Below are 26292 nucleotides of genomic sequence, written 5' to 3' on the forward strand. Positions count from 1 at the left end.
ATTGTTAAGTTCATTTGGAAAGGCAAGGTGGCAGGTGGTGGGACAGAAAGGAAGGCGGGGGGAATCAGGCTACAGTGGTACTTTGGAATGGTTCTCGGTGGTGGTGGGGGTATAGCCAGTTTGAGCAATGAACAGAGCAGGAATATTCAAATAGATAAAATCTAAAAATTATTGTAATGGCAGTAATAATTGATTGAGCCAAGTACTTTATAGCTATTACCTTCTTTAATTGTAACCATCTTAGGAGGTAGATATTATTATGCTTATTATTACAGATGAGAAAATTTAGTCTTACTAGTGAGTACTGGAACCATGATTCAAACCCTGGTCCGTCTGATTGTTTAACCCATAAGGGCTCCACTAAGCTATCAGGTCTGTTCATCATTTGTCCCCTTGCAGGTTAGACTCTCTTCTAAACTTATAGCACTCAAGAAAAAATTGGTATGTCTCAGTAGTTATGGGGAGACAGATACTTTATTGTGACTTGTTATGATAGTTTCACAATTTTTAGATGATCCTGCACAGTAACTACAGGTTTTACATTGAGCAAGTATCATTAAAATCTTGGCGTCCACCTTAACAGCTCCTTATAAAACTGTAGGACCTCTGTGACTAGGAGCATAATCTGGCCTGGACTTTTGGGTTTATTAGGCAAATTTTTAGGATGCTGAATTCTTTTTCAGTATACTGAATTCAGATCATTAACATGTTTATAAGCATGATGGGTCTTATGTATATCACCACGACATGTCTGCAATTCTTAAAAGAATTTTTAAAAAGACCAAGTATACTTCTGATGGTTTCCACACCAGGTCACTGCTTTAGAACCTCATAGATTCCCTTTTGGCATAACAGCATTTGGTGGTAGTGCTTGATGCATTTAATTCTTCAGAGCAGGTATTGTAATGCCCCAGTGCTCGGTACCTTACAGATGATTTTTTGTGTGGATGAGTAACTTGCCTGCTTGTGAAGCTTCATAGGGGAGATAACTCTATGGATGTGCCTTTTATTGTGGCTGTTTTTGCATTCTGTCTGGGATCTCTTTCTTGAGTTTTGACCTTATTGGTATTTAAGTTCTCTAATAGGGCAATTCAGTCGTCAGGTGTGTTGGAATTTTGAACCCTTTGGCTGGCATGTTTTTTTAGTACCTCTGGGCATTTGCATTGATGTGACCAAGTGTGTAGAAAGCAGCCCAAATTGTGTATCACTCCCTGATCCTTCCTTGGTGAACGCATCTCTCTGGAGTCATTGACATTTCAGTTTTAATATCTACACTGGTACAATGAGAGATGTAGTAAATCGAGTCTTTTTTCTCCTCCTCCTTCTTATTCTTACCTATTCCAAACCGTTGAGGCTGTTAGTGCCTTTAAAATAGCTTCTTGAATTATCCATGGAAGTTTTCAGAGAGGAACCCCTTGAGACAAAGATGGCAGGACGAGGCCTGCAAAGCTAATATTTCCTTATTCCTTTGCATCATTGATCTCATGTAGGCAGCCACCAAAACACCAACAGAGCCCTAATTAGACTATAAGGAAAAGATATGCTAGGCTTGAAAGAAGAAAAAAAAAGTAAAAGATAGTTAAGGAAAAAAACAAAGAGGAATGATTTATAAGCAGATAGTTGATAAAAAGTAGCAGGATGATTTTATTCAGACCTCATATTTTAAAGATGGCAGACATCTACTCTTCCTCTCATCCCTCTTATCACCCCCAATCACTGGCATGCCTTCGTGAATTTTATTCTAGAATGTAAGCTCTGGGAGAGCAGGGAGTGTGTCTGTTTTGTTCACTTGTACCTCCTCAGTGCCTAGCATGGTATCTAGTAATGGTACGTGCTCGATGGATATTTTTTAAATATATGACTGACGGTCATAATGTGAGCATCTGTCTGTTGAATGCTTCCTCCATGACCGGCGCTACGCTGGACACTTCACACACAGGTTAAAACAGTAACCCTTAGAGGTAAATATTGCCATCCCAGTTTTAATAGATAATTAAAATGAAGGCCTGGAGAAAGTAACTGTCTCAAAATATTAATATGTGAGGGCTTCCAGCTTCCTCCTTTTCCTTTGCTTTGCTGAACTTCTTTCCCTAATCTCACTCTCTATGGAGGAAAAAAATGAAAGCCAAGCTCATGAATTCTGGCAAGAGAACGGAGAACCAGAGCAGAAACCTATAATCTTCAGGGTGTTGTGCATAAGGGTTGGGGTGGGAGGGGTAGGGGCATGGCTTGTCGGGGATGGTGAGGACTGTGCATGCTTAGAGGAGGGGAGATAGTGGAGACAGGATGGAGGGGACAGAAGAGCGAAGTTCGCAGGAGAAGAGTGAGATTACTGGGGAGTTAATAAAGAGCTACTGTGGCCTACGTATTTGATCCTCTTAAATGTGTGACAGGGAAGTGTGTCAAGAGTGAACTTGCTGGGGGAACAGATGCTCGTCTCCATGTGGCCATGTTCCTGGTTTGACTAGAGCCTCCAGCGTTTCTAGACGTGAGGGTGGTAATGAAAGATTTATCTCTGTGGCCATTTGAATGTGACCCTGTGTTGTGAATTCCATCAGGATCTCCCTGGGCTTACAAGGACCCCAGGCTTATTCCTGTCTTATTCTCAAAGTGTCTCTGTGCCCACGTCAGCAGGCCTCAAATTGGTGTCACTTCCTGTTCCCCAAATCTGATACCCTTTGGAAAACTAGTTGGGAAAGGCTTCAGACTTGAACCCTGATTTTCTCTCTTATCTCTTGTTAAGGGTTTAAAACAAGGGAATGTCCCTCAAATTCACCTTTCCTCCTTTGTAAAGTATAAGTGATATCTATCTCTGCTAGTTGTAAGGTGCTGTGAGGATTGATTGCGATTAATGCCTATGGAAGTGGTTATTAATAAAGTTTATCCCAGCCATTTAGCTTTGAAAACTGTTGTCATTCATTCATGTAACAAATATTTATCGAGCACATACCACGTAACAGGTATGTTATAGGCCAGGGGTGAATTCAGTGGACAAAATGGGCAAAAATTCCTGCCCTCATGGAACTTGCATTCTAGTGGCCAGAGACAATCAATAAACAAGTAAAACACATAGTACGTCAGGAGATAATGGGTGCCACAATTTTAAAGAGGGTGATCAAAGGAGGCCTCACTGAGAAGTTAATGGTTAAGCCATAAGCTTAAGGAGCTGAGGAATCAAGACATGGAGATATCTGAGGGAAGAATGTTCTAGATCAAAGTGAACCACTGTTGCCAAGACCCTCAGGTGGAAACATGCCTGGTGTGGGAGGGAGTGAGGGGAAGAATAGTGAGGAGATGGGGAGCTTGTTCATGTTGGGCCTTAGAGGTCACTCCAAGGGCGTTGGTGTTTGCTCTAGGTGATAAGGGAGCCAGTGGAGGGTCTTGGACAGGGACGTGACATGAAATAACTTACATTTTATTTTCTTTTAAATTATTTATTCATGTATTTATTTTTGCCTGCATTGGGTCTTCGTTACTGTGCACAGGCTTTTTCTAGTTGTGGTGAGTGGGGGCTACTCTTCATTGTGGTGTGTGGGCTTCCCATCGCGTTGGCTTCTCCTGTTGTGGAGCACGGGCTCTAGGTGCACAGGCTTGGTAGTTGTGATGCATGGGCTTAGTTGCTCTGCAGCGTGTGGGATCTTCCTGGACCAGGGATCGAACCCACGTCCCCTGCATTGGCAGGCGGATTCTAAACCACTGCGCCACCAGGGAAGTCCTGAGAGAACTTACATTTTAAAAGGCATCCTCTGGTTGCTATGTTGAGAGTGGCAAGGGTGGAAACAGGGAGACTGGTTGGGGGCGGCGATGGCAGTAATTCAAAAGAAGATAATAGGTCTTTGGAAAACAGTGGAAGTGGGAGTGGAGAGTGGAGCTGGTGAGCGATGGTGGCACTCTGGATGTTTTCTGAAGAGGGAGCCTCCAGAATTTGTTGTGAATTTGACTTGGGGCATGAGATGGCATGAAGAGTCAAGGACGATTTCAGCTTTTGGCCTGAGCGACTGGAAAAATAGAACCATCCCTTAATAAGGTGGGGAAAGTCTATGGGAGGAGTAGCTTTTAGGGAGGAAAGATTCAGAAATCAGTTGGGAACCTGTTAAGTGCGAGATGTCTATTAAACGCACAGCGGAGGAGACCATTGGATAATGAGTCTCAGGACTTCGGGAGAGTGGGGGCCAGAGATGGAAATTTGGGAGCCAGCAGCATGTGGATACTTAGACCCATGAGACTAGATGAGGTCATCAAGGGGGTGAATGTGCTACCAACCTGGCTTCTTGGCCTCTTTAATCAGTAGAAGTTGATAAGAGGCAGGATGAGAAATTCAGGCAAGGCTTTACTGGGACTCGTGCTACAGCACGGGGGAGCAAGAAGAATTAACAGGTTCCCTTGCTCGCTCCCCGACTGGCAGGGGGGCTGGTTCCTTAAACGGGGTGTGAGGGCAGATCAGTGGGTAAGGCTGGAGGGGCCCTTAGGGTGGTCTCCCCCCGCCCTTGGTGGTTCTGTGTGCAGGGATCATGCCCAGTACCCTGCTTTTGCTCCCGGCACCTCAGAAGTGACAGTTTGTATATCTTATTGTTCATGATTTGCCCCAACTGTGCATGCACGCAGTTATTTTTAGTCCCTCATAGTTTCTTTGTGTTTTGTTGCTTGAGCAGACGCTTGTCCAGGTGCAAGCACTGCAGCAAAGGGTCCCAGGTCCCAGCCTGCCTCAAATGTTAGTTAAGAAAAGAGAGGCATTCTAAGGATTGAGCCCTGGGCTTTTCCAGTATTAAGAGGTTGGGTAGATGAGGATGAATTAGCAAAGAGGATTAAGAAGGAGTGTCAGTAAGGTTGGAAAAGGAGCTTTAAGCCAAGGGAAGAAAGTATTTCAAGGAGGAGGGAATTAGCAACTGGGTCAAATGCTGTTGAAAATTTATGAGGGATAAAGTCTAAAAATTGAACATTAGATGTAGCCACGTGAAGATCCTTGGGGTGAAATGATGGGGGAAAGTCTGATCTAAGCAGGTTCAAGAGAGAATGGAGAACAGTGAAAATAGAACTTTTTGAGTTTTGTTGTAAAATGGAACAGAGAAATAGGATGGTGTCTTGAGGGGCAAGTAGGGTCGAGAGAAAGGTTTTTTATTTTTTCAAAATAATTTTTTTTCTGTTTTAGAAATTTAGATATAGTTACCATGCTATACATTACAGCTTTAGAACTTATTTATCTTGTAATTGACATTTGTACCTCTGGGCCCCCTTCACCCATTTTGCCCATCACCCCACCCCCTGCCTATGGCAACCACCAATCTCTTCTCTGTTTCTATGAGTTTGGTTTTTTTTAGATTCCATATATAAGTGAGATCATACAGTGTTTGTCTTTCTCTGTCTGAATTTATTTTGCTTAGCATCATGCCCTCAAGGCCCATCTATGTTGTCACAAATGGCAGGATTTCCTTCTTTTTTATGGCTGAGTAATATTCCATTGGGTATATACCACATTTTCTCTGTCCATTCATCTGTTGATGGACACTTAAGTTATTTCTGTCTTGGTTATTGTAAATAATGCTGCAATGAACATGAAATTTTTTTGATTTTTTTTTTTTTTTTTAAGATAGGAGAAAAAAGGAAAATGTTGTTGAGAATGATTCAGCAGAGGGAAAAACTGATGATTTGGAGGGGAGAGAATTGCTGGAGTGATGCCCTGGCAGTGTAGATGGACACGGGTGCTGGGGGCTGGGTGGGTCTGATGGTAGGGGATTGCAGGAAATCCCTTTGGATTTCTCCCATTTATTCCCATTGAGGTAGGAAGCAAGGTCATTGGCCCTGAAAGATGGGGAAGAGGTAATTCCCACTCTTTCTTTTCTTTGCCACATAGCCAATTAACCACTCTCCTGTCGCTTCTAACATTAGAATGTTCCCTGTGTCCCTCCCTTGTTTCCACTGCTACCACCTCAGTCAAGTTCACATCATACAATGTCTGTGTTATAACTTCACAACCTCCCAGTCACCCTCTTTCCATTGCAGGCTGCTGTGCATACAGCGGTGGGCTAACTCTTCCTGAAACACTTACCTCTTTCTGCTGGGGTCCTACTCAAAACCGTTTCTTGACTGCCCATTAAAGAGGATGAAGGCCGCTTACTCAGCGAGGGCTTCAGGCCTCTGGAAACCCTTCTCAGTTCAAAAGGACTGGCCATGTCATCTCACTGTGCCCTGAATCGCCACCCTTAATCCTGCTCCCACCCTCTCCTTGCACAAACTAGTTCTGTGACCCAAGGGATGCTGCTAGACTTCTCTACGCCTGATTTTCCTCATCTGTAAAATGAGGATATAATAGTACATCCCTCTTATGGGTGTTGCTAGGATTCAGTGAGACTATCACAGTAATTATTTAGAATAGTCACTGGCATAGTATAAACACTTAATCAACTTCAGCTATTCTTATTCTAGCTGTCTGAAACCCCTTGCCTCTTTCTTCCTGATCTGACCTTCCCTATCCTCTAAGACACAGCTGGCATAGCTTCTCTCCCATGAAGTCTTTCTTGCTCATCCTTTCCTGCCTACACTGATCTATCTCTTCTATCTTTCCCTCATTTTCACATGTAACCAAATACTTTCTGTCAAGGTGATTTTCATACTCCAGTGTTAGAATGCCTCTTTGCTTCAGCTAAACGGTAAATTTCTTGAGGGCAGAGGTCACGCCCCTTAACCTCTTATAGCCCTGTTCCCTAGCAAGTTGCTGCACTCTCAAGACCTCAGATTTTACAGGAGATGTTCGACCTGCTCAGCTTGTTGAAGGGGTAAATTTATTTGTTATTCATCTGAAGCCTGTGTTTCTTCTTTCCCGTGTGCCTGCTTCATGGTGTATGCAGCCGGTCTGCAGCCTAATTTATGGGACTGTCACTTCCTCTCCAGGGACCTCACAGCAGCTCTCTGCCAACATCTGCCCTTCTGGCCACTTTTCAGGACTGCTTTGTAGTTCCATACCCGTTTATGGCTTCATCTTCCTTTCCTCTGCATCCTCCAGTATTAGAAAGCTGTCTTTTCCTTCTCTCAAGGGAGCAGTTGCCCATCTCCAAGCTTCTTTGTTTCCTCCTTTCGTCTCCTTCCCAAGGCACCTTGGCTTTGAAGAGGCTGCTGAAAAGGAGTAGATTATTTCATCTTTTATGATCAGCAAAAGAAAAAGTAGGAGACTTTATTAGGAAAATTGGCAAGATCTAAAGTTATTTGCATTTCATACAAATCAAAAGTTTTCTAAGTTTTTTTCTTTTTTAAAAAAACTGTCAAATATACCAAAAAAAAATTTTTGATCTGAACGTTGAAACAACTGCTGCAGACCTGGGGGCTTTGAATTTAGCAGCTTTCGTTTGGGCCCAAGAAATTCTCTGAATTAGAAAGTCTTTTGCTGCTTGTTGGCTTGCTGCAACATTTCATCCCTCACGTGACTCTTCCCTTTCCTTTCAGAATACAGCAAAGCCGAAGAGCTCCTCTGTGTGCCCGTGGACGTGACAGACACTTTGAGATGTTTTAGAGAGACCTTGGAAAAATCCAAATATCGCAACAGATCAATCCGACACAGCAGAAAGTTGCTTTCGTTATTTCTTGCCCAGACACAAGGTAAAATACAGTTGTTCCTGGGCATCTGTGGGGAATTGGTTCTAGGACCCCCTGTGGATACCAAAATCCGTGGATGTACACGTCTCTTACAGTCAGCTCCCCTCCCCCGCCCCCCGTATCTATGGTTCTGCATCCCCAGAAATGGAGGGCTGACTGTACTTGCTCTGCATCCCTTCCTCTTTATTTACCCAGGGTACCACCCCGTGGGTGTACTGTGTTCTGCCATAGATCCCTCCTTCCCCCACTTCCATGCCCACTCCCTGCTGCCTTTCACTTTCTTCTTCTTGTCTAGTGGATTACATCTCTGTTTCTCACACTTTATTCCAACCAAAGCACTGCCTCACTCATCTGCTTCTCTGCCTTCTGTGAAACGAGCATAATCCCTAAGCGGAGTAAATACAGAAGCAGTGCTCTAGTCTTGTTTTATTTTTATAAGTAGATGAATTGTTTCATATCGAATTAACTACAGTCTTTTACCAAAACACTACTTTATCAATGTCTAAGAAAGGGATGCATTTTAATATACACATCTCGTAAGATTTCTTATTAATACCACAGATTTTGATCTTAGAGATTTCTTTTAGCTTAAAAAAGAGATATTCACTGTTCTTGGTTACATTACACTTGTTTTCTTCCTTCTCAAAATCTATTGATTTGTAAACTCAGTCAAAGCAGGACTTCAAGTGGTTAAGTGGTAACCTCAGAGAGAAAGAAGATACTCAAATTCAGGCCGAGAAAAATCTCAAATTATCTACATTTAGGTAATTTAAAATTTGTTAAAACCCTAATTTGTGTTTATAATACTTACTGTTCACATTTATCAGAATAATAAGAATAAACTTAAAGAATAAATTTAAATGAATAAACTTAAAATAATTGTATTTTAAAGTTATTAATAATAGATTTAAATTTAGCATCTAACTAAGATGCTAATAGTCTCTGAACTGATCTATTAGAAATTTGACCAATTTTTTTTTTTACAACCACTGACAAGTTTTATTTATGTATGTATATATGTTTGTATGTATGTATGTATCAATATATATTCATTCTTGTTGCTGCCCCTTCTCCCCGCAAAAGGCACTTACTATGATATGTACCCACAGTTTTTGGTTGTATTGTCCAAAGACACACATCACATTAAATTGGCTCTCCACATCATGTTTAAACTTCTTTCAAGTATAATGTACACTAACAGTGGTTAAGGACATGAATTAAAAAAGCAAATACAATTCCTAAGAATGGTTTACTCTGCCTAAATCTAAATTTCACCTGGTACTAAGATATTCTCAGCAGTTTATCCCCAGTCCTTGGGCTGTAGACCTAAATCCATTTTAGCTTCTCTGTCTCTGAGGTTTTTGACTACTTCCCCTAGAATATTTTTCCTTTTTTTTTTTTTTTCCTGTGTGTTCTCTGATCTTATACAGAGACAGGTTCTTTCCCATTTTTTTTCTCCCCTCAGGTCAGAAGTACCTCTGCACTGCTTCTATCCCAGAGGTCTCTGCCCCAGAGGCAAACTAACATCTTACTGTTGGAAACTCTTTTAAAAAAGGCAAACTCAAAACCTGTGCAACTTCTGCCAGTCCCCATGAGGAGCAAAGCATTATCTCAACATTTACTTTCCAGCAAACTGCCCCTCTGTGCTGTTCCTTATGAGGTAACACGAGTGTAGAGCACATCACACACCTGGGCTCTTCAGAAATGATTCAAGATACGAAGTTTAAGGAAATAGTGTCCTTCGAGCTGCAAATGAGTCTCAGCTCTGTACAAAACCCTTCCTTCCTTCTCCTTTTCCACTTCTACTTTTTTCCTCCTCATCAACTTCCCTTCTTTCTCCATTTTTAAGTTTCTTTTAAATTTTTTTCATGAATTTAGGAGACAAAGGAGGAACGAACAATTTAAAATTCACTACCAGAAAGGTGGAGTTTTGCCTTGGGACAGAAGAGATGCACATGCCAACACCTCCTGACCTTTCTCAGGAGCACTTCCAAGTTTTCAGCTCAGTGGAGAAAAGCAAACTTCCTTCCTCACAACTTGGACTCGTAATTTCTTCTTATTATGAAACTATTAGTAAGATTTATTCATTATGTGTTCATTTTCAATATGATCTGTCACATTAATGTTGAGATTGCATTTGGTCTTGAAATATTATCTTTTTAAATTTATTTTTTTATCAAAGTATAGTTATTTGTAATATTGTGGTAGTTTTGGCTGTACAGCAAAGTGATTCAGTTATATATCAATATATATATATTTTTTTTTCAGATTCTTTTCCATTATAGGTTATTACAAGATATTGAATATAGTTCCCTGTGCTAGACTGTAACTGAAATGTTATCTGTAGAGTAGGATGAAAGAGCTTGAACATAGAATCTATTCATCACACCCTCGTGGACAGTGACAGAGCAGCGTCAAGACAAGCAGCTTCCAGCCCCTCCCATCACCCACTTTCCCAGATTGGCTGTCACCATTGTGAGATTCTAGGCACCGTCCCATCCATCCCACCTTAACTGAATCTGTGAACCATTTGTCGAGATGTGGCCACTGTTATGTGCTTTTGCTCTGCCCCAGCTGATTGCATTTTCCTTGTCTTTCCACTTGATTTGGTTTTTCTACAAATTCAGCAGTATAAATTCAGTCCATGTTGTAGACCCAACGTCCCCCCTTTTTTTATAACAGACATTTTGTAACTCCCCCTTTATTCTTCCTATGCACATTATTTTTAAAAATCAATATGAAGCTCTAAATATAAAATGAAGGGTAACTAAAATGAAATAACTTTATAATAAAAGAATCTATTTGTTGGTATGTAAGAGCTTAGGCACTAGAGGTATAGAGAAGCAATCAGATGCTCACATACAGTATGTAAACTATACAGGATACACATGAATGTGACAGCTACGAGTGCAGACTGAGACAGGTGTATTGGTAACTCAGGTACTATCAGCATTGCTAATTTTGGTGACATGATGTTCTAAAATGGCAAATCTAGGCCATTCTGGACAAAACAAAATATTACAGTGGTTGCATTTCTGGAAAACTCAGAGCATTTTGAACACACGCAAACATACCCTTTCTATGAAATGAAGTTAGATGTTAGACTCAAATAATTATAAATAGGTTTCTCACCTTTTTCCTCACTGTGGGGGAAGGTTCTGTGCATGGCAGGCCATCAAGTGTCAGGTCCTTACCTAGGAAATACTAGCAGATGCCCCATTGTGACAACTAACAAAACCCTCCTCAAATTTCTAAAATACCCTCTAGCGGACATTGCTGCCCTCATTAGAAACCATTGCCATGTTAGTTGGGTTTTTTGGCTACACATCCTGGAATGCATGTATTCATCAGAAAACAACAAATTCAGGTACTGTTCAAGATGTGCTTTTTTGCATTTGGGTAAAGGAAGAATCCAAAGTGCTGTGCTCCTGTCACATCCCTGATCAAAAACAAACTGTTCAACGCTTCCCATGTGCTGTAGAATAGTGTCCACATTTCTCCACGTGGCACTCAGATGCCTCCGTAATCTTACCACTACCCGCTTCTTCACCCTCCCCAGAAAGCGTATTCCGGCCGCACACATTGCCATATATATATACCCAGCCCTTTCTGCCTTGCACACTTTTTCTGGATTTTTCTCTTTCACCATCTCAACCTGCCCGACTCTTACTGTACTTTCTCCCGTTTCCCACCTCTTTGACCCGATCTCCCACTCCATGACATTAAAATAGAACATCGTTTGCTCTCTTTCTCTACCCATATTGTGTGACATTTAAAGGCTCTATTAGCTTGAAGTTTGCTTATCTACACAGTTAAGGTATAAGGCAATTTAAAATATTCTTGAAAATATACAGGAAATATTTTCCAGGGACTGACATTTGTTCTTTCACTTGATTAAAAATACAGATGTTCTGCAAACCAGCAATGAAAGAAGTCTTAACGTTCAGGCATTGCATGAACTTGGAAGTCTTCTTGTCTTCGCACAAAAGAAAAGGTAGCTTTTAGGAGTCAGTAAAACAAGGGAAACTTTGTTCAGCTGAAAAAATGTTTAATTATTGTGAAAAATACTGCCTTTCATAAATTTTAGTCTGTTGATAATATTCCATTGCTGCATTTTATTCATGAAATGCTACCTGAGAGAAATGGTTATGAGCAATAAATGGTATAGATCCATTCTCTAACATTTTAATTAAAATGTCTCTTCAGTGCATTTGCTTTCCCTTTTGGAAGATAGATTTAATAACACGGATCTCAGAAAACATGCTGCTGCATGCTCTATTTCTGTTTTAGGGCTGCTTTTAAATGTTGGAGTCAAGCTCTTGATGACATATTCAGAAAACAAGACGTGCTCCATACATGGAAGGAGTATGGCAGCTCACTCACCAATGCCACTGACAGCCGTTCACCTCCAGGTTCCAAAGACTACAGTGAGGAGTTTCTGTCAAAAGTTGGCATTTGGGGATGTTTGCAAGGGGCGGTGATATCAGCGAAGATAGCACAGTGAGTGTGACGATGGAGTGGTCTGTGTCGTAGCTGTCGCCTCCTTTGTGGGCTGCCCACCCGTGCCATGTAGGGTGCCACACCTCACATGCACTGGGTTCCCGGGCAGCTGTGTCCATATCATACAGGCTTATATGGCTTACTTATTTGTGCTGTTTCTTGTTGATGGCCATCTCCTCTTCCTGTTAACACCTGCCACACCTGGAGTATGAGAACCATGTGGGCATAGGTCTTTGTTCTGTTCACCAGTGTATCCCGAGTGCCTGGCATGGAGATGGGATTCAATAACTACTTGTTGAATGAATGAACGAGTGGATGAACGGTTGGTATTTGAGAAAGAATAACAGCGTAGAGGCAGGCTGACTAGGGCCTAACTTTAGGGCCCCCAGCAAGTTACTCATCCTGCCTGAGCCTCAGTTGTTCTCATTTGTAAACTGTGGTGACAGGAATTACATGACACACTGTATTAGTTTGCTAGTACAAACTAGCAACAGAGTACCAATCTGTGAGCAATTTATTGTCTCACAATTCTGGAGGCTTGACATCCGAGATCAAGGTGTTGACAGGCCTGGTTTCTTCTGAGTCCTCTCTCCCTGCTTGTAGGTGGCTGTCTTCTCACTCTGTCCTCACATGGTCTTCCGTCTGTGCATGTGTGTGTCCTAATCTGCTCTTCTTATAAGGCCATCAATCATATTGGATTAGGGCCCACCCTAATGACCTCATTTTAACATGATTACCTCTTTAAAGACCTATTTCTAAGTATAGTCACCTTCTGAGGCACTAGGGGTTAGGACTTCAACATATGAATTTCAGGGTGCAGTGGGTCACATGATTTAGCCCGTAACACAGACTGTATTAGTTTCCTATTAGTGGTATAACAAATTACCACAAATTTAGTGCCCTAAAACAATACAGATTTATTGTCTTACAGTTATGGGGGGCAGAAGTCCTAAAATCAATGTGTTGGCAGGGCTGAGCTCCCTCCGGAGGCTCTAGGGGACGATGTGTTCTTGCATGTTCCAACTTCTAGAGGCCTCCTGCATTCCTCAGCTCATGGCTCCATCTTCTGTCTTCAGGACCAAGAGCCTGTCATCTTTCTCTCTCTCTCTCCGAGCTCTGTTTCCGTCCTCACATCTTCTCTGACTCTGACCCTCCTGCCTTTCTCTTATAAGGATCATTGTGATTACATTGAACCCAGTAATTCAGGATAACTTCCCTATCTCAAGGCCCTTAATTTAATCAACATCTGCAAAGTTTTTTGGTTTTGGGGTTTTTGTTTGTTTTTTGCCACGTGGAGTAACATATGCATAGGTTTGGGGGATTAGGCCGTTGATTTCTTTGTGGGGGGCATTATTCAACCTGCCACATGTAACATATGGGAAAGCCCATCACAATGCCTTATACCTAGTTAGCACTCACAGATATCTTAAATATTTGATTAATGTGCGAAATTTAGGAAGTATGAAGAGAGTGGAGGTACAGGTTTCCTTTACCTCTCTAGTTACATTTTAGGGCGTGGTAGGCAAAAATCTGCATAGTATTTTGAGCTGTAGAGAAAGTTTTTAGAAATAATAACTTGTCCTAGTTAATAATCACACTGTTTTCAGAAAATTAGCATTTGAACAGGGGAAGTAAGGAATTACCACTTAAAAAATATCAAACATTTAAAGATTTTTTTTAAAACTCTGTCAAGTTTGATTTTTTTTTTTTTACCACTCCTGGGACGGAACTCTTCCTTACACACACACACACACACACACACACACACACACACACGATCCCCACGCAAGTTTGAGTTTATAAGTTAGTAGAGCTTGGCAGCAGAGAATAGAAAAGCTGAGGAAGGTTCCCAGCTTGAAAAGAACAGCTATAGCATTCCTGCCAGAGGACACCTCAGCTTCTCTGAGCCTCTGAAGTTTTTACTTAGTGGTTTTCAATCAACAGAAAGTCATTTCCTGGTTACCCAGCTGGAAGTCTGAACTTCCAAAGGCTCTGTGATACTCCAGGGGCTTTGGCTGTTCTTGGAGACTCCTTGAGGAGAAGAAACTTCTCCCCCCACTGTTCAGAAGGTAAAGCACCACATAGAGAAGCTGAACTTAGACTGACGAAGTTATTAATATAGTGAAGCCCACTGGTGTTATTGAAATAAGATTTAGAAGAGTAATGTGGTTTACAGTTGCAAATTTGAGTTTCAAGACCCATGTAAAGAAAACTCAAACTCTACTAAGGGACGTAAAATGAGACAGTAGTAAACACAGAGATATTACCTTAATCTTTGGTGGAAGGACTTAATGTCATCGATGGATCCATAATATACTGCTGGTGAGGAAACACATTGTTTAAATCTATGGGAGGAAATTTTTTAATTGTACTCATCAAAAATTTGATTTAAAATTGTACACCTCCTTTTCCCCAAAATTCCACTTCTAGGGATTTATCCAGTGGAATTAATAGGACAAGTGCTCAGAAATGTAGGTATAACAATGTTTATTTCAGCGTTGGAAAAAACCAAAATGGAGATGGATATTTTAGTATTATGGTACATGCATATGATAAAAATATTAAAATCTGTAGAATAATGATGTAACTCATTATGTCCAAGAATAAAAAATTTGTTTATAAAATAATATGTATTGCATAATTTTAGTCTTACTGTGAGTGTGCATGTGTATTATTGTATGTAGAAGAAAATCTAGAAGGAAAGTGGCCAAAATGTTACCAGTAATCATGTTTAGGTGGTAGGATTATAGGTGACTTTTCATTTTATTTTTTTTCTATCTTTCTATGTCCTAGATCTTATATGAGTATGTAGCACTTTTAGAATCACAAAGATTATTTTAATTTTGGAAAATCTATGAGTATTAGAGATGTATTTATATAAAAATAGTCCTGGAACATTGTCTATGAATGTTTCTTTTTCTTATACTTAGATTTATTCAGACATTGGACGTTGAAAAGAGAACCAACTCTTGCCTTTTGTCCGGGTTACTCTTTCAGGTAACACTTCCTGTATACCTTTTTACAGTAGCCGGACCATGCAGTCAGTAAAAAAAAAAAAAAAAAAAGCAGTGATTTAGCATATTCATAAAACTTGCACGTAGGGAAATAGCATGAACCTTGGTTAAATATCATAAGCCCGTCTTTCCTTCAATGGCTGAACCCCTGTGGCATGGTATTCAGCAGAGTCACTTTTTTCATTTTGGCTACAGGAGGAGGAGTTTTACAGATAAGGAAACTAAGTCTCCTGTCCTTCGTAATGTCATTTTACTAATGAGCAGTGAAGGGAATCTGACTGAGTCTAAAGGGTTGCCTTAAGTTGCCTCATCTCTAAATAAAGTTTTGCTCAATTGTGTGATGTAAAATATACCATATAATGAAAGCAAAAAATAAGTTGAAGACTATATAAGTAGAGTGTCTGCAGTTCTTAGGATTTGGGTTTGACTTTACTGAAGAAGAAAGGAGCTTTTATCTGAAATACAAGACATTCTAAGATTTGGGAACATAGCCAGGGGCCTCTGCAGTCTCCTGAAGGTTCTGTTTACTTTGAAGGATGGGACACCCTTGTTCTAAGGAGTCTAGTAGCTTATGAAATCTGGATGAGCATATGGCCAGAGTTTTCAATTTTCTTATGTTCCATACACTTCTGGCCTGTGCTTCAAAGGGAAAAGGTGGAAGAGGCAAGGATGCAAAGGGAATAATAATCCGAATTGGATTCCTTCTATTGCATCCTTTACTTTCTTCTGATATTCCTCATTCCTGAAGATAATGCTGTTTATATTTTAGAAATAAGTAATTTTTTGCTTAAACGTGGACATCATTTCTTTGTAATATGACACTTAAAATTAAAATTAGCTGGGGGATTTATTTTTAAAACCTGCTCTTTTTATGATTTTAAAGAAAATTTGTAAAACTAAAAATTAAACAACTGTAATATTTTAGACTAGGTATCATAAGTTTAATGAGCAATTTGATTAAACTTTGTTCCAGATATATACATTAAAATAACTTTATGATGCATTTGTCATCAAGAAATGTTAATTGTTTAAGATAACATAAGAAGCACTCCTAAATGTACAATTTGATTTTGTGTATTCATCTTGTTTCTGAATGTCTGGTACAACGTTGGTCATATAAATTACCTAAGAAATATTGGTCAATTAAACAAATCAACTTTTTACTTAATTCAATAAAAATTCAAAATTACCTCTGCTTGATTTAGACTTCTGAAATATGTTTTTCTTTCCTCTACTTATATAGGTTGGTATAGTGGAAAGAACATACATTTTTGAGTTACATAGACATGACTTTGAATCTTCTTTTTGCCATCATTAGCTGTGTGACCTCAGAGAAGTTAATTGTTTAAGCCTCAGTTATATCACTTGTGAGATAATAATCCTTCCTTCTAGGGGTAGGTTAAGTGAAGATTAAATGAGATAATATTTACAAAGAATTTACCAAGAGTGCCCAACACAAAATTGACCCTCAACAAATGATAACTTAATATAATTTCTTCTTAAAATGATAATTATTCAACTACCATGGAATTTAAAAGGCCCATCTTGAGTGGTAAAAGCATTTGGAACCTATAGTCATGAGGATATTGATTATCATTTATTACAGGATACAGTGTGCTAGGCATACGCAAAGCACTTTGGGAAGTAATACATGTACTTATCTTTCTCTCTCGTTGTTGCAGATGCAAGTTGCAGCTCTTCATTTCACCTTTTTCATTTACAGGGTTTGCTTAGAACCACACTTCTACACCCTAAAGCTGAACGTTGCTATGCTCAGTATGAAATCACTCAGCTTCTTCCCGGCATCGAGCTCTTCTCGGACAGATACCGGGCTGACATCTGCTCTGTAGTTGCAAGTCTGTATTACGTAATCCGCGAACTGCACTTTGCTAAGCAAAATCTAATAGTAAGTGATTTGTAAAATCGACAAATCTTAATTCACTGTGGTATCTTACCCCATTTACCTTATACTTTTCAAGTTTTAATAATGTAGTTTTGGTCAGTTCCTATTTAACTTTTAAACTCTATTTTCGGGATTCAGATCTGTACTTCAAGATGAAACATATTAATTAATATTCTTTCTTTTGACATCACTGTTTGCATTGCCTTTTGGGTACAATAGCCATGCCTATTTGATTTTGTTCTCTTATCTTACTCTATTATTTTACCTTTTTTAGAAGACATTTGGTGAAATTGACTAGAATGTTGCACTGGTCTCAAACACAGGAATCTAGTGCACTTATAACTTCACTGCATTAAGTCATGCAGGTCATATCAGTATCGAAACCCTGGGAGTATTTCTTTATTGAGATAAATTTATCTTTGTGTCTTGTCTTTTCTGTGTTAAGGGCACATCTAAGTGAAAAACAGATTCTAACTGTGAAATTAAAGACAGACACTTCTTAATATCCTAGGAAATTAAAATAAAACCCAAATACAACTCTCTTTTCCTTTAGGGAAATAAACCATAGTATGTATCTCATAAATTTGAAGTTGACTGCATTTTAAACATAAATTAGGGTGTTCTGTTGATTATTTTATATTTTCCTCCTTTATCGTATTTGTCCTTTTTTCTTCCTCTGTGCTATTTCCTCTACCTCTGTATCTCTTTTCCCCTGTGTTTGCTTGTTAATATATGTTCTTTCTCTTTTTCTGCTTCTTTCCCTTTCCTCTATAATTTTCATACTTACTTTCTTTTATCTCATGTATTGTTTTCTCTTGTTCTAAGTTCACTCTCTCCTTATCTTGAAAAGATTTACTGCCCCCTGATATTAGTTGTTAAATTATAATGTCATATGTTAAAGTGAAAAGGTTGATACATGCTTTTAACACTTGGCAGATTTGGCAAAAAATTGTTTATTAGAAAAAAATAGCAAAATGGTGCTCCTCTCTTGTTAAGGGGATTCATTTCTGGATTTAGAAAATAGTTTTTATCCCCTGGGTAACTTTTAGCTGCCTAGTCATATTCATATATAATACATATCCCTGCCCTGGAAAAGAGATGAGACTTTTTTCTCTGAAGCTTAAGGAATTGAGAACATTTTTCTGAATAATTGAGCAATTGGCAGCAATAAAATGGTATGTTTTTATTTGTCACTAAAGAAAAGAAACAATCTCAAAGGTAATAGCCAACTCATTTTGTGCTGCATTAATTACAGAAAAAAGTATTGTGTTATGTTTGTAGAGCACCATTGTAGAAAAACGTATTGTGTTATGTTTGAAATCATTTAAGACCAGTTTTAGTCCTTTTCAAAAGCTGTTGCTGTTAGCAGCCACCAGTTGACTGACAATGAGATTCCTTAGCTAAACTTGCAAGATGTAAACAGTTTCCATTTTCTATTACACTACCTTCCAGGAGGAGCCCAGTGGCTAAGGAGACAGCTGTAACATATAAAATTTGCTAGGGGACCCAATGCTGTGGGATCATGGGAAATAGTTTGCTAAATAATAAGGATCCCAGTGCCCCTTCTTGCTCCATCTGCCTTTGATGGAGCAGGACCCAGTTGTAGGGACTGAGCTTCAGTTTTAAGTTGAGATCAGGAGCTGTTCAGAAGTCTAGGCAAAACTGTCCCTCAACACCTGCCTTTAGCTGGATACTGGTTTGGTCAATTGAAAAATTGATAGTCTGTAAGCTTTCACATATATCCATGGGACTCCAAGAAGACTTGAACTTTGGGGTTAATTTTAGGAAAATAAAAATGTTATATGAAGAGTAAGCTTGCGTTTTAATCAGTAGAATATATGCTCTATGAAGGCAAGGACTTAGATTTTTTTTCTCATTCAACAGTGTCTGACATATAACAGGCCTGTTGTAAATATTTTTTGATGATGGAGATATTCCAGTTGGCGACAAATAGCTGACATTGAGACGAATAAGTAGAAGCTATTAGGGGACATGGATGTGAGTTCCTTTGCTTTAAATTTTGCATTTATTTGGTAGCTCATTTGCTAGAATGTTTCCACAGGCCTCAGTAATTCATACGTATATGTTGAAATAATTTTTTTTCAAGGAAGATGATTAACTGGATTTTTATTTTTCCGTGCTTAAGGAAATGTGAAACCTAGGTTTTTGGTATCAAGTAGCATCTACTTGGAACTGTTAAGTCACTGATAGCACTTTAAAATTCTAATAAAATTATGAAACATATGTTAGGCAGATCATTTCACTTATACCAAACAGTACAGTCTTCTAAGGTGGAAAAATCAATCACAATTTTGCATAACATCTCTTACATCAGTATTTGGCTAAATTGTATTATTAGGTTATTAACTTGATAAAATACGTTTCAAAACAGAGTGTTTTTCTGTTGGTAGATTCTGCCTCTTCTTGCATTGTACCAATATTTTGTTTCTGCAATTTGCCAAGACCTAGTCAGAAATCTAGAAGCAAGAATCCTCAAGGTATGTTTCAAGCTTTTTAAGACATTTGATATTCTTGAACTATTAAAGATACTGTCATGAATTACTTTTTTATTATTATCATCATAAGCTGATAATAATATATGGTGTTGTACTGATATTAAAAAAAACTTGCCCAACATTTTAATAAAGTATGAGAAAGAGCCATGTAGAAAGGCTTAGGTCATTTTATTCTTGGGCCACAGTAAAGTGAGGAACAGCTACCCCTGGTAACAAGGCTCACCTGACACCATTCAGCCTAGAAATCACCATTTCTGAAAGATTGGTTTCCTCATGGAGACTAATGAGTCATTTTCCGAAGTTTCTGGGAGTTGTTTTGCTAAGGATCTTTGTGTACATCATGGTATACAGGAGGGTTTTTTTTATTGCACAGACAGTTGAGGTGATAAAACGCACAGGCACTAAATTACAATTAATTCTGTAACACAGAGGTCAGGAGGCTCTCTGCTTTCAAGATTCATGTGCAGTTGGCTTGAACCCCGTGTGGAGTGGGGAACATCAAGCATCTTGTTTTCTCTGCCCCTTTTCCCGATCACCCATGGTCGCAGGCTCCCACTGTCATTGAATTTGTTTTGTACGTGGATCCTTTCAGCAGCCAGCAGATTTGCTCCCTGTTCTGCACTTCTTCATCTCTAATATGGAATTCAGCCCTATTCCATATTTTACACACACACACACACACACACACACACACACACACACGTAAACACACACACTACATCCACCCAAGGTGTTTATTTCTATACTGGACTTTACTGAAAATTGGGAACATAAGGAAATTTTAGTTGAGGCAAAACCAGCAACTTAAAATAGAATATTTAGCATCTCTGAGTTTAAAATATTTCTCGCCCATTATCCCACTCTTTTGCCTCCTATCCCATGGCTTCATCAGCCGTGTGATGGTAAATACTTCACAACTCACTCTAAAAAAAAGCTTTGATTTGTAACATTTGCAATTTCCATGGTGTAAATACTCCCACTGCAGCTGACTTCAGCCTACCAACTGGGCGTTACTGAATGTGGGGCTTCGACAAGATGTGCCTCGTTGGCTCTTGTAATTGCGGGTGAGTGGGCTCCCACACTCCCCTAGCTTAGCCCTCCTTCTCCTTTTTTTGGAAATACCCTTCTTCCCCGATCCTTCACATTTTCTAATAAGGGAAAATAAGACTGCCCTTTGAACTGCTCTCTCCATCAAGACCCTGCCTGTGGGCCCTGTTTTCAGACCCAAATTGTCCATTGCATTCTCTTTCTAAATAAAGATAACACCTTCCCTAACAGGAATTGTGATGCTCTTAAGATAATACATTTTAACCTGGGAATAAATAATTTGTAATCAGCCATGAATTCTGGTTCACCCTTTCTGAGTTACTGAACTCTTAACAGTTCTCTGGCTTTTGAATTCTAATAATAGTTTTTAAAAAACTGCATACAACTTTTCTCTGTTTTTAAAACAGTGCTCTCTTCAAGACTGCAAAATTCTCGAGGCTAAGGCCTGTATCTTTTGCATCTTTTGGTTCCCTATAGTGTCTTGAGTAATAAATTTATATACTTGATATTCAGTAATTAATTGTTGAATTGGATTTAAAATCTTTAGACATATATCAAGTGTCTACTGTCCATACTCTCCTTGGTGTTTGGTGGGAACTCACCGAGAAGATACTTGGTAAATGTTTATTGTTTTATCTTTGAAACAACATTTATCAAGTATCTCCTATATAAAGGCACCGTGTTAGTAACTCTAATCAAAGAAATGTAACCCATGGTCTTTGCTTTTGTAAAGAAGTGAAAATAGGGAAGAGAGATGGGACATACACACAAGAGAATAATGTGTGTACCTCCCACTTGATCATTTCCAAACGAGTGTGACGAACACTGTTTCCAGGAGTTTGAAAGAGGGGAAAATGGCTCTGGGTCTCTAGGTTTCAACCAAGTAGATAAGATTTCAGCTTGAAAAAAACAGAACTAACTGAGTAGGAGAGGGGAAGAAGGGAGCATTCTCAGCAGACAGTAGTCTGAAAGGTGTAGAGGTGAGGAAGTATTGACTTGTTTAGGGGGTAGAGGTGGTTGGGTTAGACTGGAGTGGAGGTCTTGATCAGGCAGTTTGGAGTAGATGACATGAGGACACCAGAGGTCCGTGATGTGGAGGAGACCAGGGTCCCAGTCTTGAATTTCAAGCTGAGGTGTAATCGGAGGCTGAGCAGTGAGAGAAAGGAAGAGCTTGTGGTGTCAGAATTGTGTCACAGTTTTATTCTGACGTCACAGGAGGCAAGAAGCATGGAAGGGTTGCAGTGACAACTAGTAACGTGTCAGAAGGCAGTCCAGAGAGGCACTGAAAGAATCTGGAGTAAAGTTTTTGATTAAATGACTATTTCTTACTGATTGTTAGCACTTGGCAACTGTTTTTGTACTAGAGTAGCTTAAAAGTCAGTGAAGAACTGTGGACTGTCTTCTCTAGCCTTGGGTTGGGAGGGGGAATTCATGATAGTTTTGATCAGGAGAATGACGTGATCAGATATATCTGGTAGGTGTGTCAGGAACAGAGTGAGATGGGACTGGGATCTTATCAGCATAGTAGGACTGGAAACGCAACTAGAGTGTTGGCAGAACCACTGAAAATGGTCAATTAATGCATCATACAGAGGAAGGAATGATAGCCCCCATAGGCAGAGTTTGCCTGACCTTCCCGAACTAAACTAAACCGTTAGTGGGAAGAGAGAAAAGTCGTAATCAGGAAATAGCAAACGATGATGCTTTCTGACAAATCAAAGAGCAGTAGATCACACTGTTAAGTCTCTACAGTTGCACTAGTGTCTTCCAGGGGAAGCTTTAAGACCTCTTTATGATCAACTGGTCTGGCTTCACTTTAGAACTGCCAGCATCCTGAAAGATTTATTACTCTCAACATATCCGGCATTCCTGGGAAGGGTACTGATGGTTCTGTATTTGTATGACTGAAGGGTTGATTTATGAGCAGTTCTTTTTCCCATCTGGCTTGTTTGTGTTCACAGTGTTCATTGTTTCTGAAAATACATGTCCATTATTATCACCACGGCTTTTTCATATGGTCAGATTGGTTCGATAAACTGAACCAGAGGTAGCCTGAACAGGTGGTCCATGTACAGCAATCTCACACTCAAGCCCAGAGGAAACTAACCTTACACAGATATGGGGAAATGTTTCCTCCAAGGGGCAAAGAGCTCCAACGACTCCCTAATGCCTATTTGATATTATGTGGCACCAGGGAGATTAGAGCCCAAGGTGTGTTAGGCAAGAGCCAAAGTATGCAACTCAATAGACGAGCTGTTTTCTCTTCATCAGTAAAAATATTCTCCCGACTTCTTATGTTTTATTTTTATGTTGTTGTCACATCCTGTTTCCTTCTAACTTACCTTCTTTTTATTTCTTTAAAATTGGTACACTCTTGAGATTCCTAAGATAGTAGTTAAAGGAAAAGAGAGAGTAAGATGAGTATAATGTTGAGGATAAGTTGGATTTTCTTTTTCTGTGTTTTAGATATATATCATCTTCATCCAAGTTTGTACTTCACTCCCTACTTCCACAATTTACCCATCTCTTTTCTCTGTAAAGTTGCTAGACGTTTTCAAAACATAAGTAAGGTACAGGCCCTGCCCTGTTAAAAACTCTCCAATCACTTACCATGCAAAGAATCAAATCCCAAGTCTCCACTCTGGTCTACAGGCCACCATTCGCACCTACCTCCCAACCCTCTTCTCCTCTCTCCCTAAGCTCCTGCCACACAGGCTGTCCCCTGAACACACCAAGACCCCAGGATTGCTCCTGCCACCATGTGACCTTTGTAGTCAAGGTCCCCTCAGCAGTTTTCACGTCTCCCTCCATCATATCATTCCCAAACCTTCTCTTGAAGGTTTTCTCCTCAGAGAAGTCCCTCTTAACCACAGTTTCAAAACTAGTATTTTGTCAGTACCTTTTATCTCTTTTCATACTGTGTATATCTTCATGTATCACTTAACTTTAGCTCACCGTATATCCCAGTGGAGGTAACCTCCAAGAGGGCTTGGTGCAGAAGAGGAGCTCAGTATACCTGCTGAATGAACGCATGCATTTGATGATTTGATTTCTTCTTGTAACTTCCTAATTGAAAGTCTTGCTGGATTATATTCAAAATAAGCCATGTACAATATATAGTTACCAATTGACTAATGTTGTTAAATCCATGTCTGTAAAATCGACAGTGTCCATTCATTGTGGATAAGGAAATGAACGGTTGATGCATCGTGGAATTCATCTCCTGGTTTGTTTTACATTCCTCAGAGTGTTAGAGAAATCAGGAGTGTTTTTGTTTTGTCTTTCTTTTAAACCATACTTGACCATGGGAACAAAAGGATGAGTTCAATTTTTAAAAACTCTTCTGTGTCTATCCTATTTTTTAAAATGTGTTTGCGTCTGATAAAGTAAAAGCCACATCTCATGAACGGCCATTGTTTTGAAAAGTCACTTGATGTGATTTACTAGCTTCTTGGTCCCCTGCACATGTGAACTGGGTTACACACAGACACATGCATCTCTACCACTGTGTCGTCTAAACATTAACTTATAACGCGTTACCAATACGAAGCAGAAATTTTGGATCTTGGCAAGTTGATGATTTTTCTCTAAAATTTGTAAGTGAAACAAATGGTTTAATTTAGAATCTCTTTTTTTTCTTTTCTTTAAAGATAGAAGTCCTTATAGATTTAGGATTCTTTTCCGAAGCCTTTCATGAGATATCCCAGATTTTTAATGGAAAAAACATGCCTTCTTCAGTACCCGCTGGCTGTAAAGCTACTGGAAGAATGAAGGTAAACCTGCCAATTCGATTCAAAGCCATTTTTAACCTTCTGAAGGTCCTTTTGAAGGCTACATTCCTAAAATCTAGGGAATGCTTCCACAAAAGGGTATTTACAAGTCTCTGGTACTGCAAACTTCTTTGTTAAGGCTGATTAGAGCGAACATCAGACATACACAAGGTTTCCTTTGTCTGAAATGGAAGAAGGGTGGGTGTCATGACGGGGAGGGGAGTGTGGTCTTGCAGTAGGTTTTTACTGTGGAATTTTGACTTTGTGTTGTCATGGACAGTCTCAGTAGACACATTGATCAGCCACTATCTCTTAGACTTTTGGGTCTGAGCTTATAATTTCTAGTTAATAGTCTTAGTCAAAATGGTCTCTCTTCATGTTTTATTTGGATATTTTGATTTATATACTTTATACCAAAGAGTTAAGCATGTGTTCACATTTCTTCTGATTTTTGTGAGGGGAGAATGTTCCTCTATTTTGTCTAGTCTTTTTTGACTTTGGGAGAGAGTTCTACCTGGCTTGCTTAATTTGTATTTGTAAATTGCATGATTGAAGCATCCTTGAAAATGAATACTGACCTTTATATTTAAATCAGAGTGAGCTCTTATTGTCCTCTGCTTTGGTTTTTGTGGTGATCTGGGAATCCCTGGGTGATCTTGCTTGGGGCAGATGCTTGGACCCTCATCCAAGGGCCAGCAATAAAGGAAATAGGAGAAAGCAACAAGTCAGTTCCCTGGGAGAGACCATATGTGTGAGGAGTGAGACTGGCAGACACGATACATGCTGGTGAGATTCGAATTCAGAGGACCTAAAAGAAACTGCGGAATAGTTATGTCTTGAAAACTACTTGCATAGGCAGACATATTTACATATAATGCATACATTACTTCAGTGTATATCCCTAAAAGGTTGCTGCTTTTTTCTCAATATGACTGCTACAGTGTTATAGTTTATCGTAATGAGGTTAAGTGTCAAGTTATCTACAGAAAATCCTAAGAGGGACGTTCAGTAGACGATCGGATATGTGTGTGTATGTCTATACATCTACAGTGGACCCTCTGTATCCGTGGGTTCCACGTCAGTGGCTTCAACCAACCATGGATTGAAAATATTTGGAAAAATATTCCAGAGAATTCCAAAAGGCAAAACTTAAATTTCTATGCTAGCAGTTATTTACATACCATTTACATTGTATTAGGCATTATAAGTAATCTAGAAATGATTTAAAGTGTATGGGAGGATGTGCCTAAGTTATATACTGTGCCATTTTATATGAGGGACTTGAGCATTGCAGATTTTGCTATGGGGGGTGGGGAATCCTGAAACCAATCCCTCACAGTTACCAAGGGACGACTGTATATTTATCTATCTAGCTGTCTATGTGGGAGTCAGTCATGTTTTTTGGTTCATTTTCTATAGCACAAACTATTTCATCTTGTTACCTGGGTTAAATTAGCAGTATTTTCTTTCTTTTTTTTTTTTTTAAAGTTTATTTATTTATTTTTGGCTGCGGTGGGTCTTCCTTGCTGCGCGTGGGCTTTCTCTAGTTGCGGGAGTGGGGGCTACTCTTCGTTGCGGTGCGCGGGCTTCTCATTGCGGTGGCTTCTCTTGTTGCGGAGCACGGGCTCCAGGCGCACAGGCTTCAGTAGTTGTGGCATGAGGGCTCAGTAGTTGTGGCTCACAGGCCCTAGAGCGCAGGCTCAGCAGCTGTGGCACATGGGCTTAGTTGCTCCGCGGCATGTGGGATCTTCCTGGACTAGGGCTTGAACCCGTGTCCCCTGCATTGGCAGGCGGATTCTTAACCACTGCGCCACCAGGGAAGCCCCATAGCAGTATTTTCTTGCTTGCTTCTCAAGCAACAGCCTTTCCCTGTTGTAAAATAGTTTGCATTTTGTTATTTAAATTATATTTTAATTCATTTAAAAATATTTATTGAGTGCTGACTGAATACAGGC

General features: G+C 39.6%; 1 protein-coding gene across 1 annotated transcript in view; it reads left to right on the forward strand.

Moving 5' to 3' along the window:
• Positions 1-26292, forward strand: part of LOC132433968 (cilia- and flagella-associated protein 54) — a 216771-nt gene that overhangs the window by 150234 nt on the left and 40245 nt on the right. The window contains exons 39-46 of the mRNA XM_060025420.1: positions 7438-7590; positions 9466-9660; positions 11494-11581; positions 11878-12087; positions 15018-15084; positions 16825-17007; positions 19416-19502; positions 24218-24340. Of these exons, the coding sequence (XP_059881403.1) occupies positions 7438-7590; positions 9466-9660; positions 11494-11581; positions 11878-12087; positions 15018-15084; positions 16825-17007; positions 19416-19502; positions 24218-24340 (1106 nt within the window). The remainder of the gene's footprint in view (positions 1-7437; positions 7591-9465; positions 9661-11493; positions 11582-11877; positions 12088-15017; positions 15085-16824; positions 17008-19415; positions 19503-24217; positions 24341-26292) is intronic.

This window comes from Delphinus delphis, chromosome 11 (genome assembly GCF_949987515.2).
Source record: "Delphinus delphis chromosome 11, mDelDel1.2, whole genome shotgun sequence".
Taxonomy (NCBI): domain Eukaryota; kingdom Metazoa; phylum Chordata; class Mammalia; order Artiodactyla; family Delphinidae; genus Delphinus; species Delphinus delphis.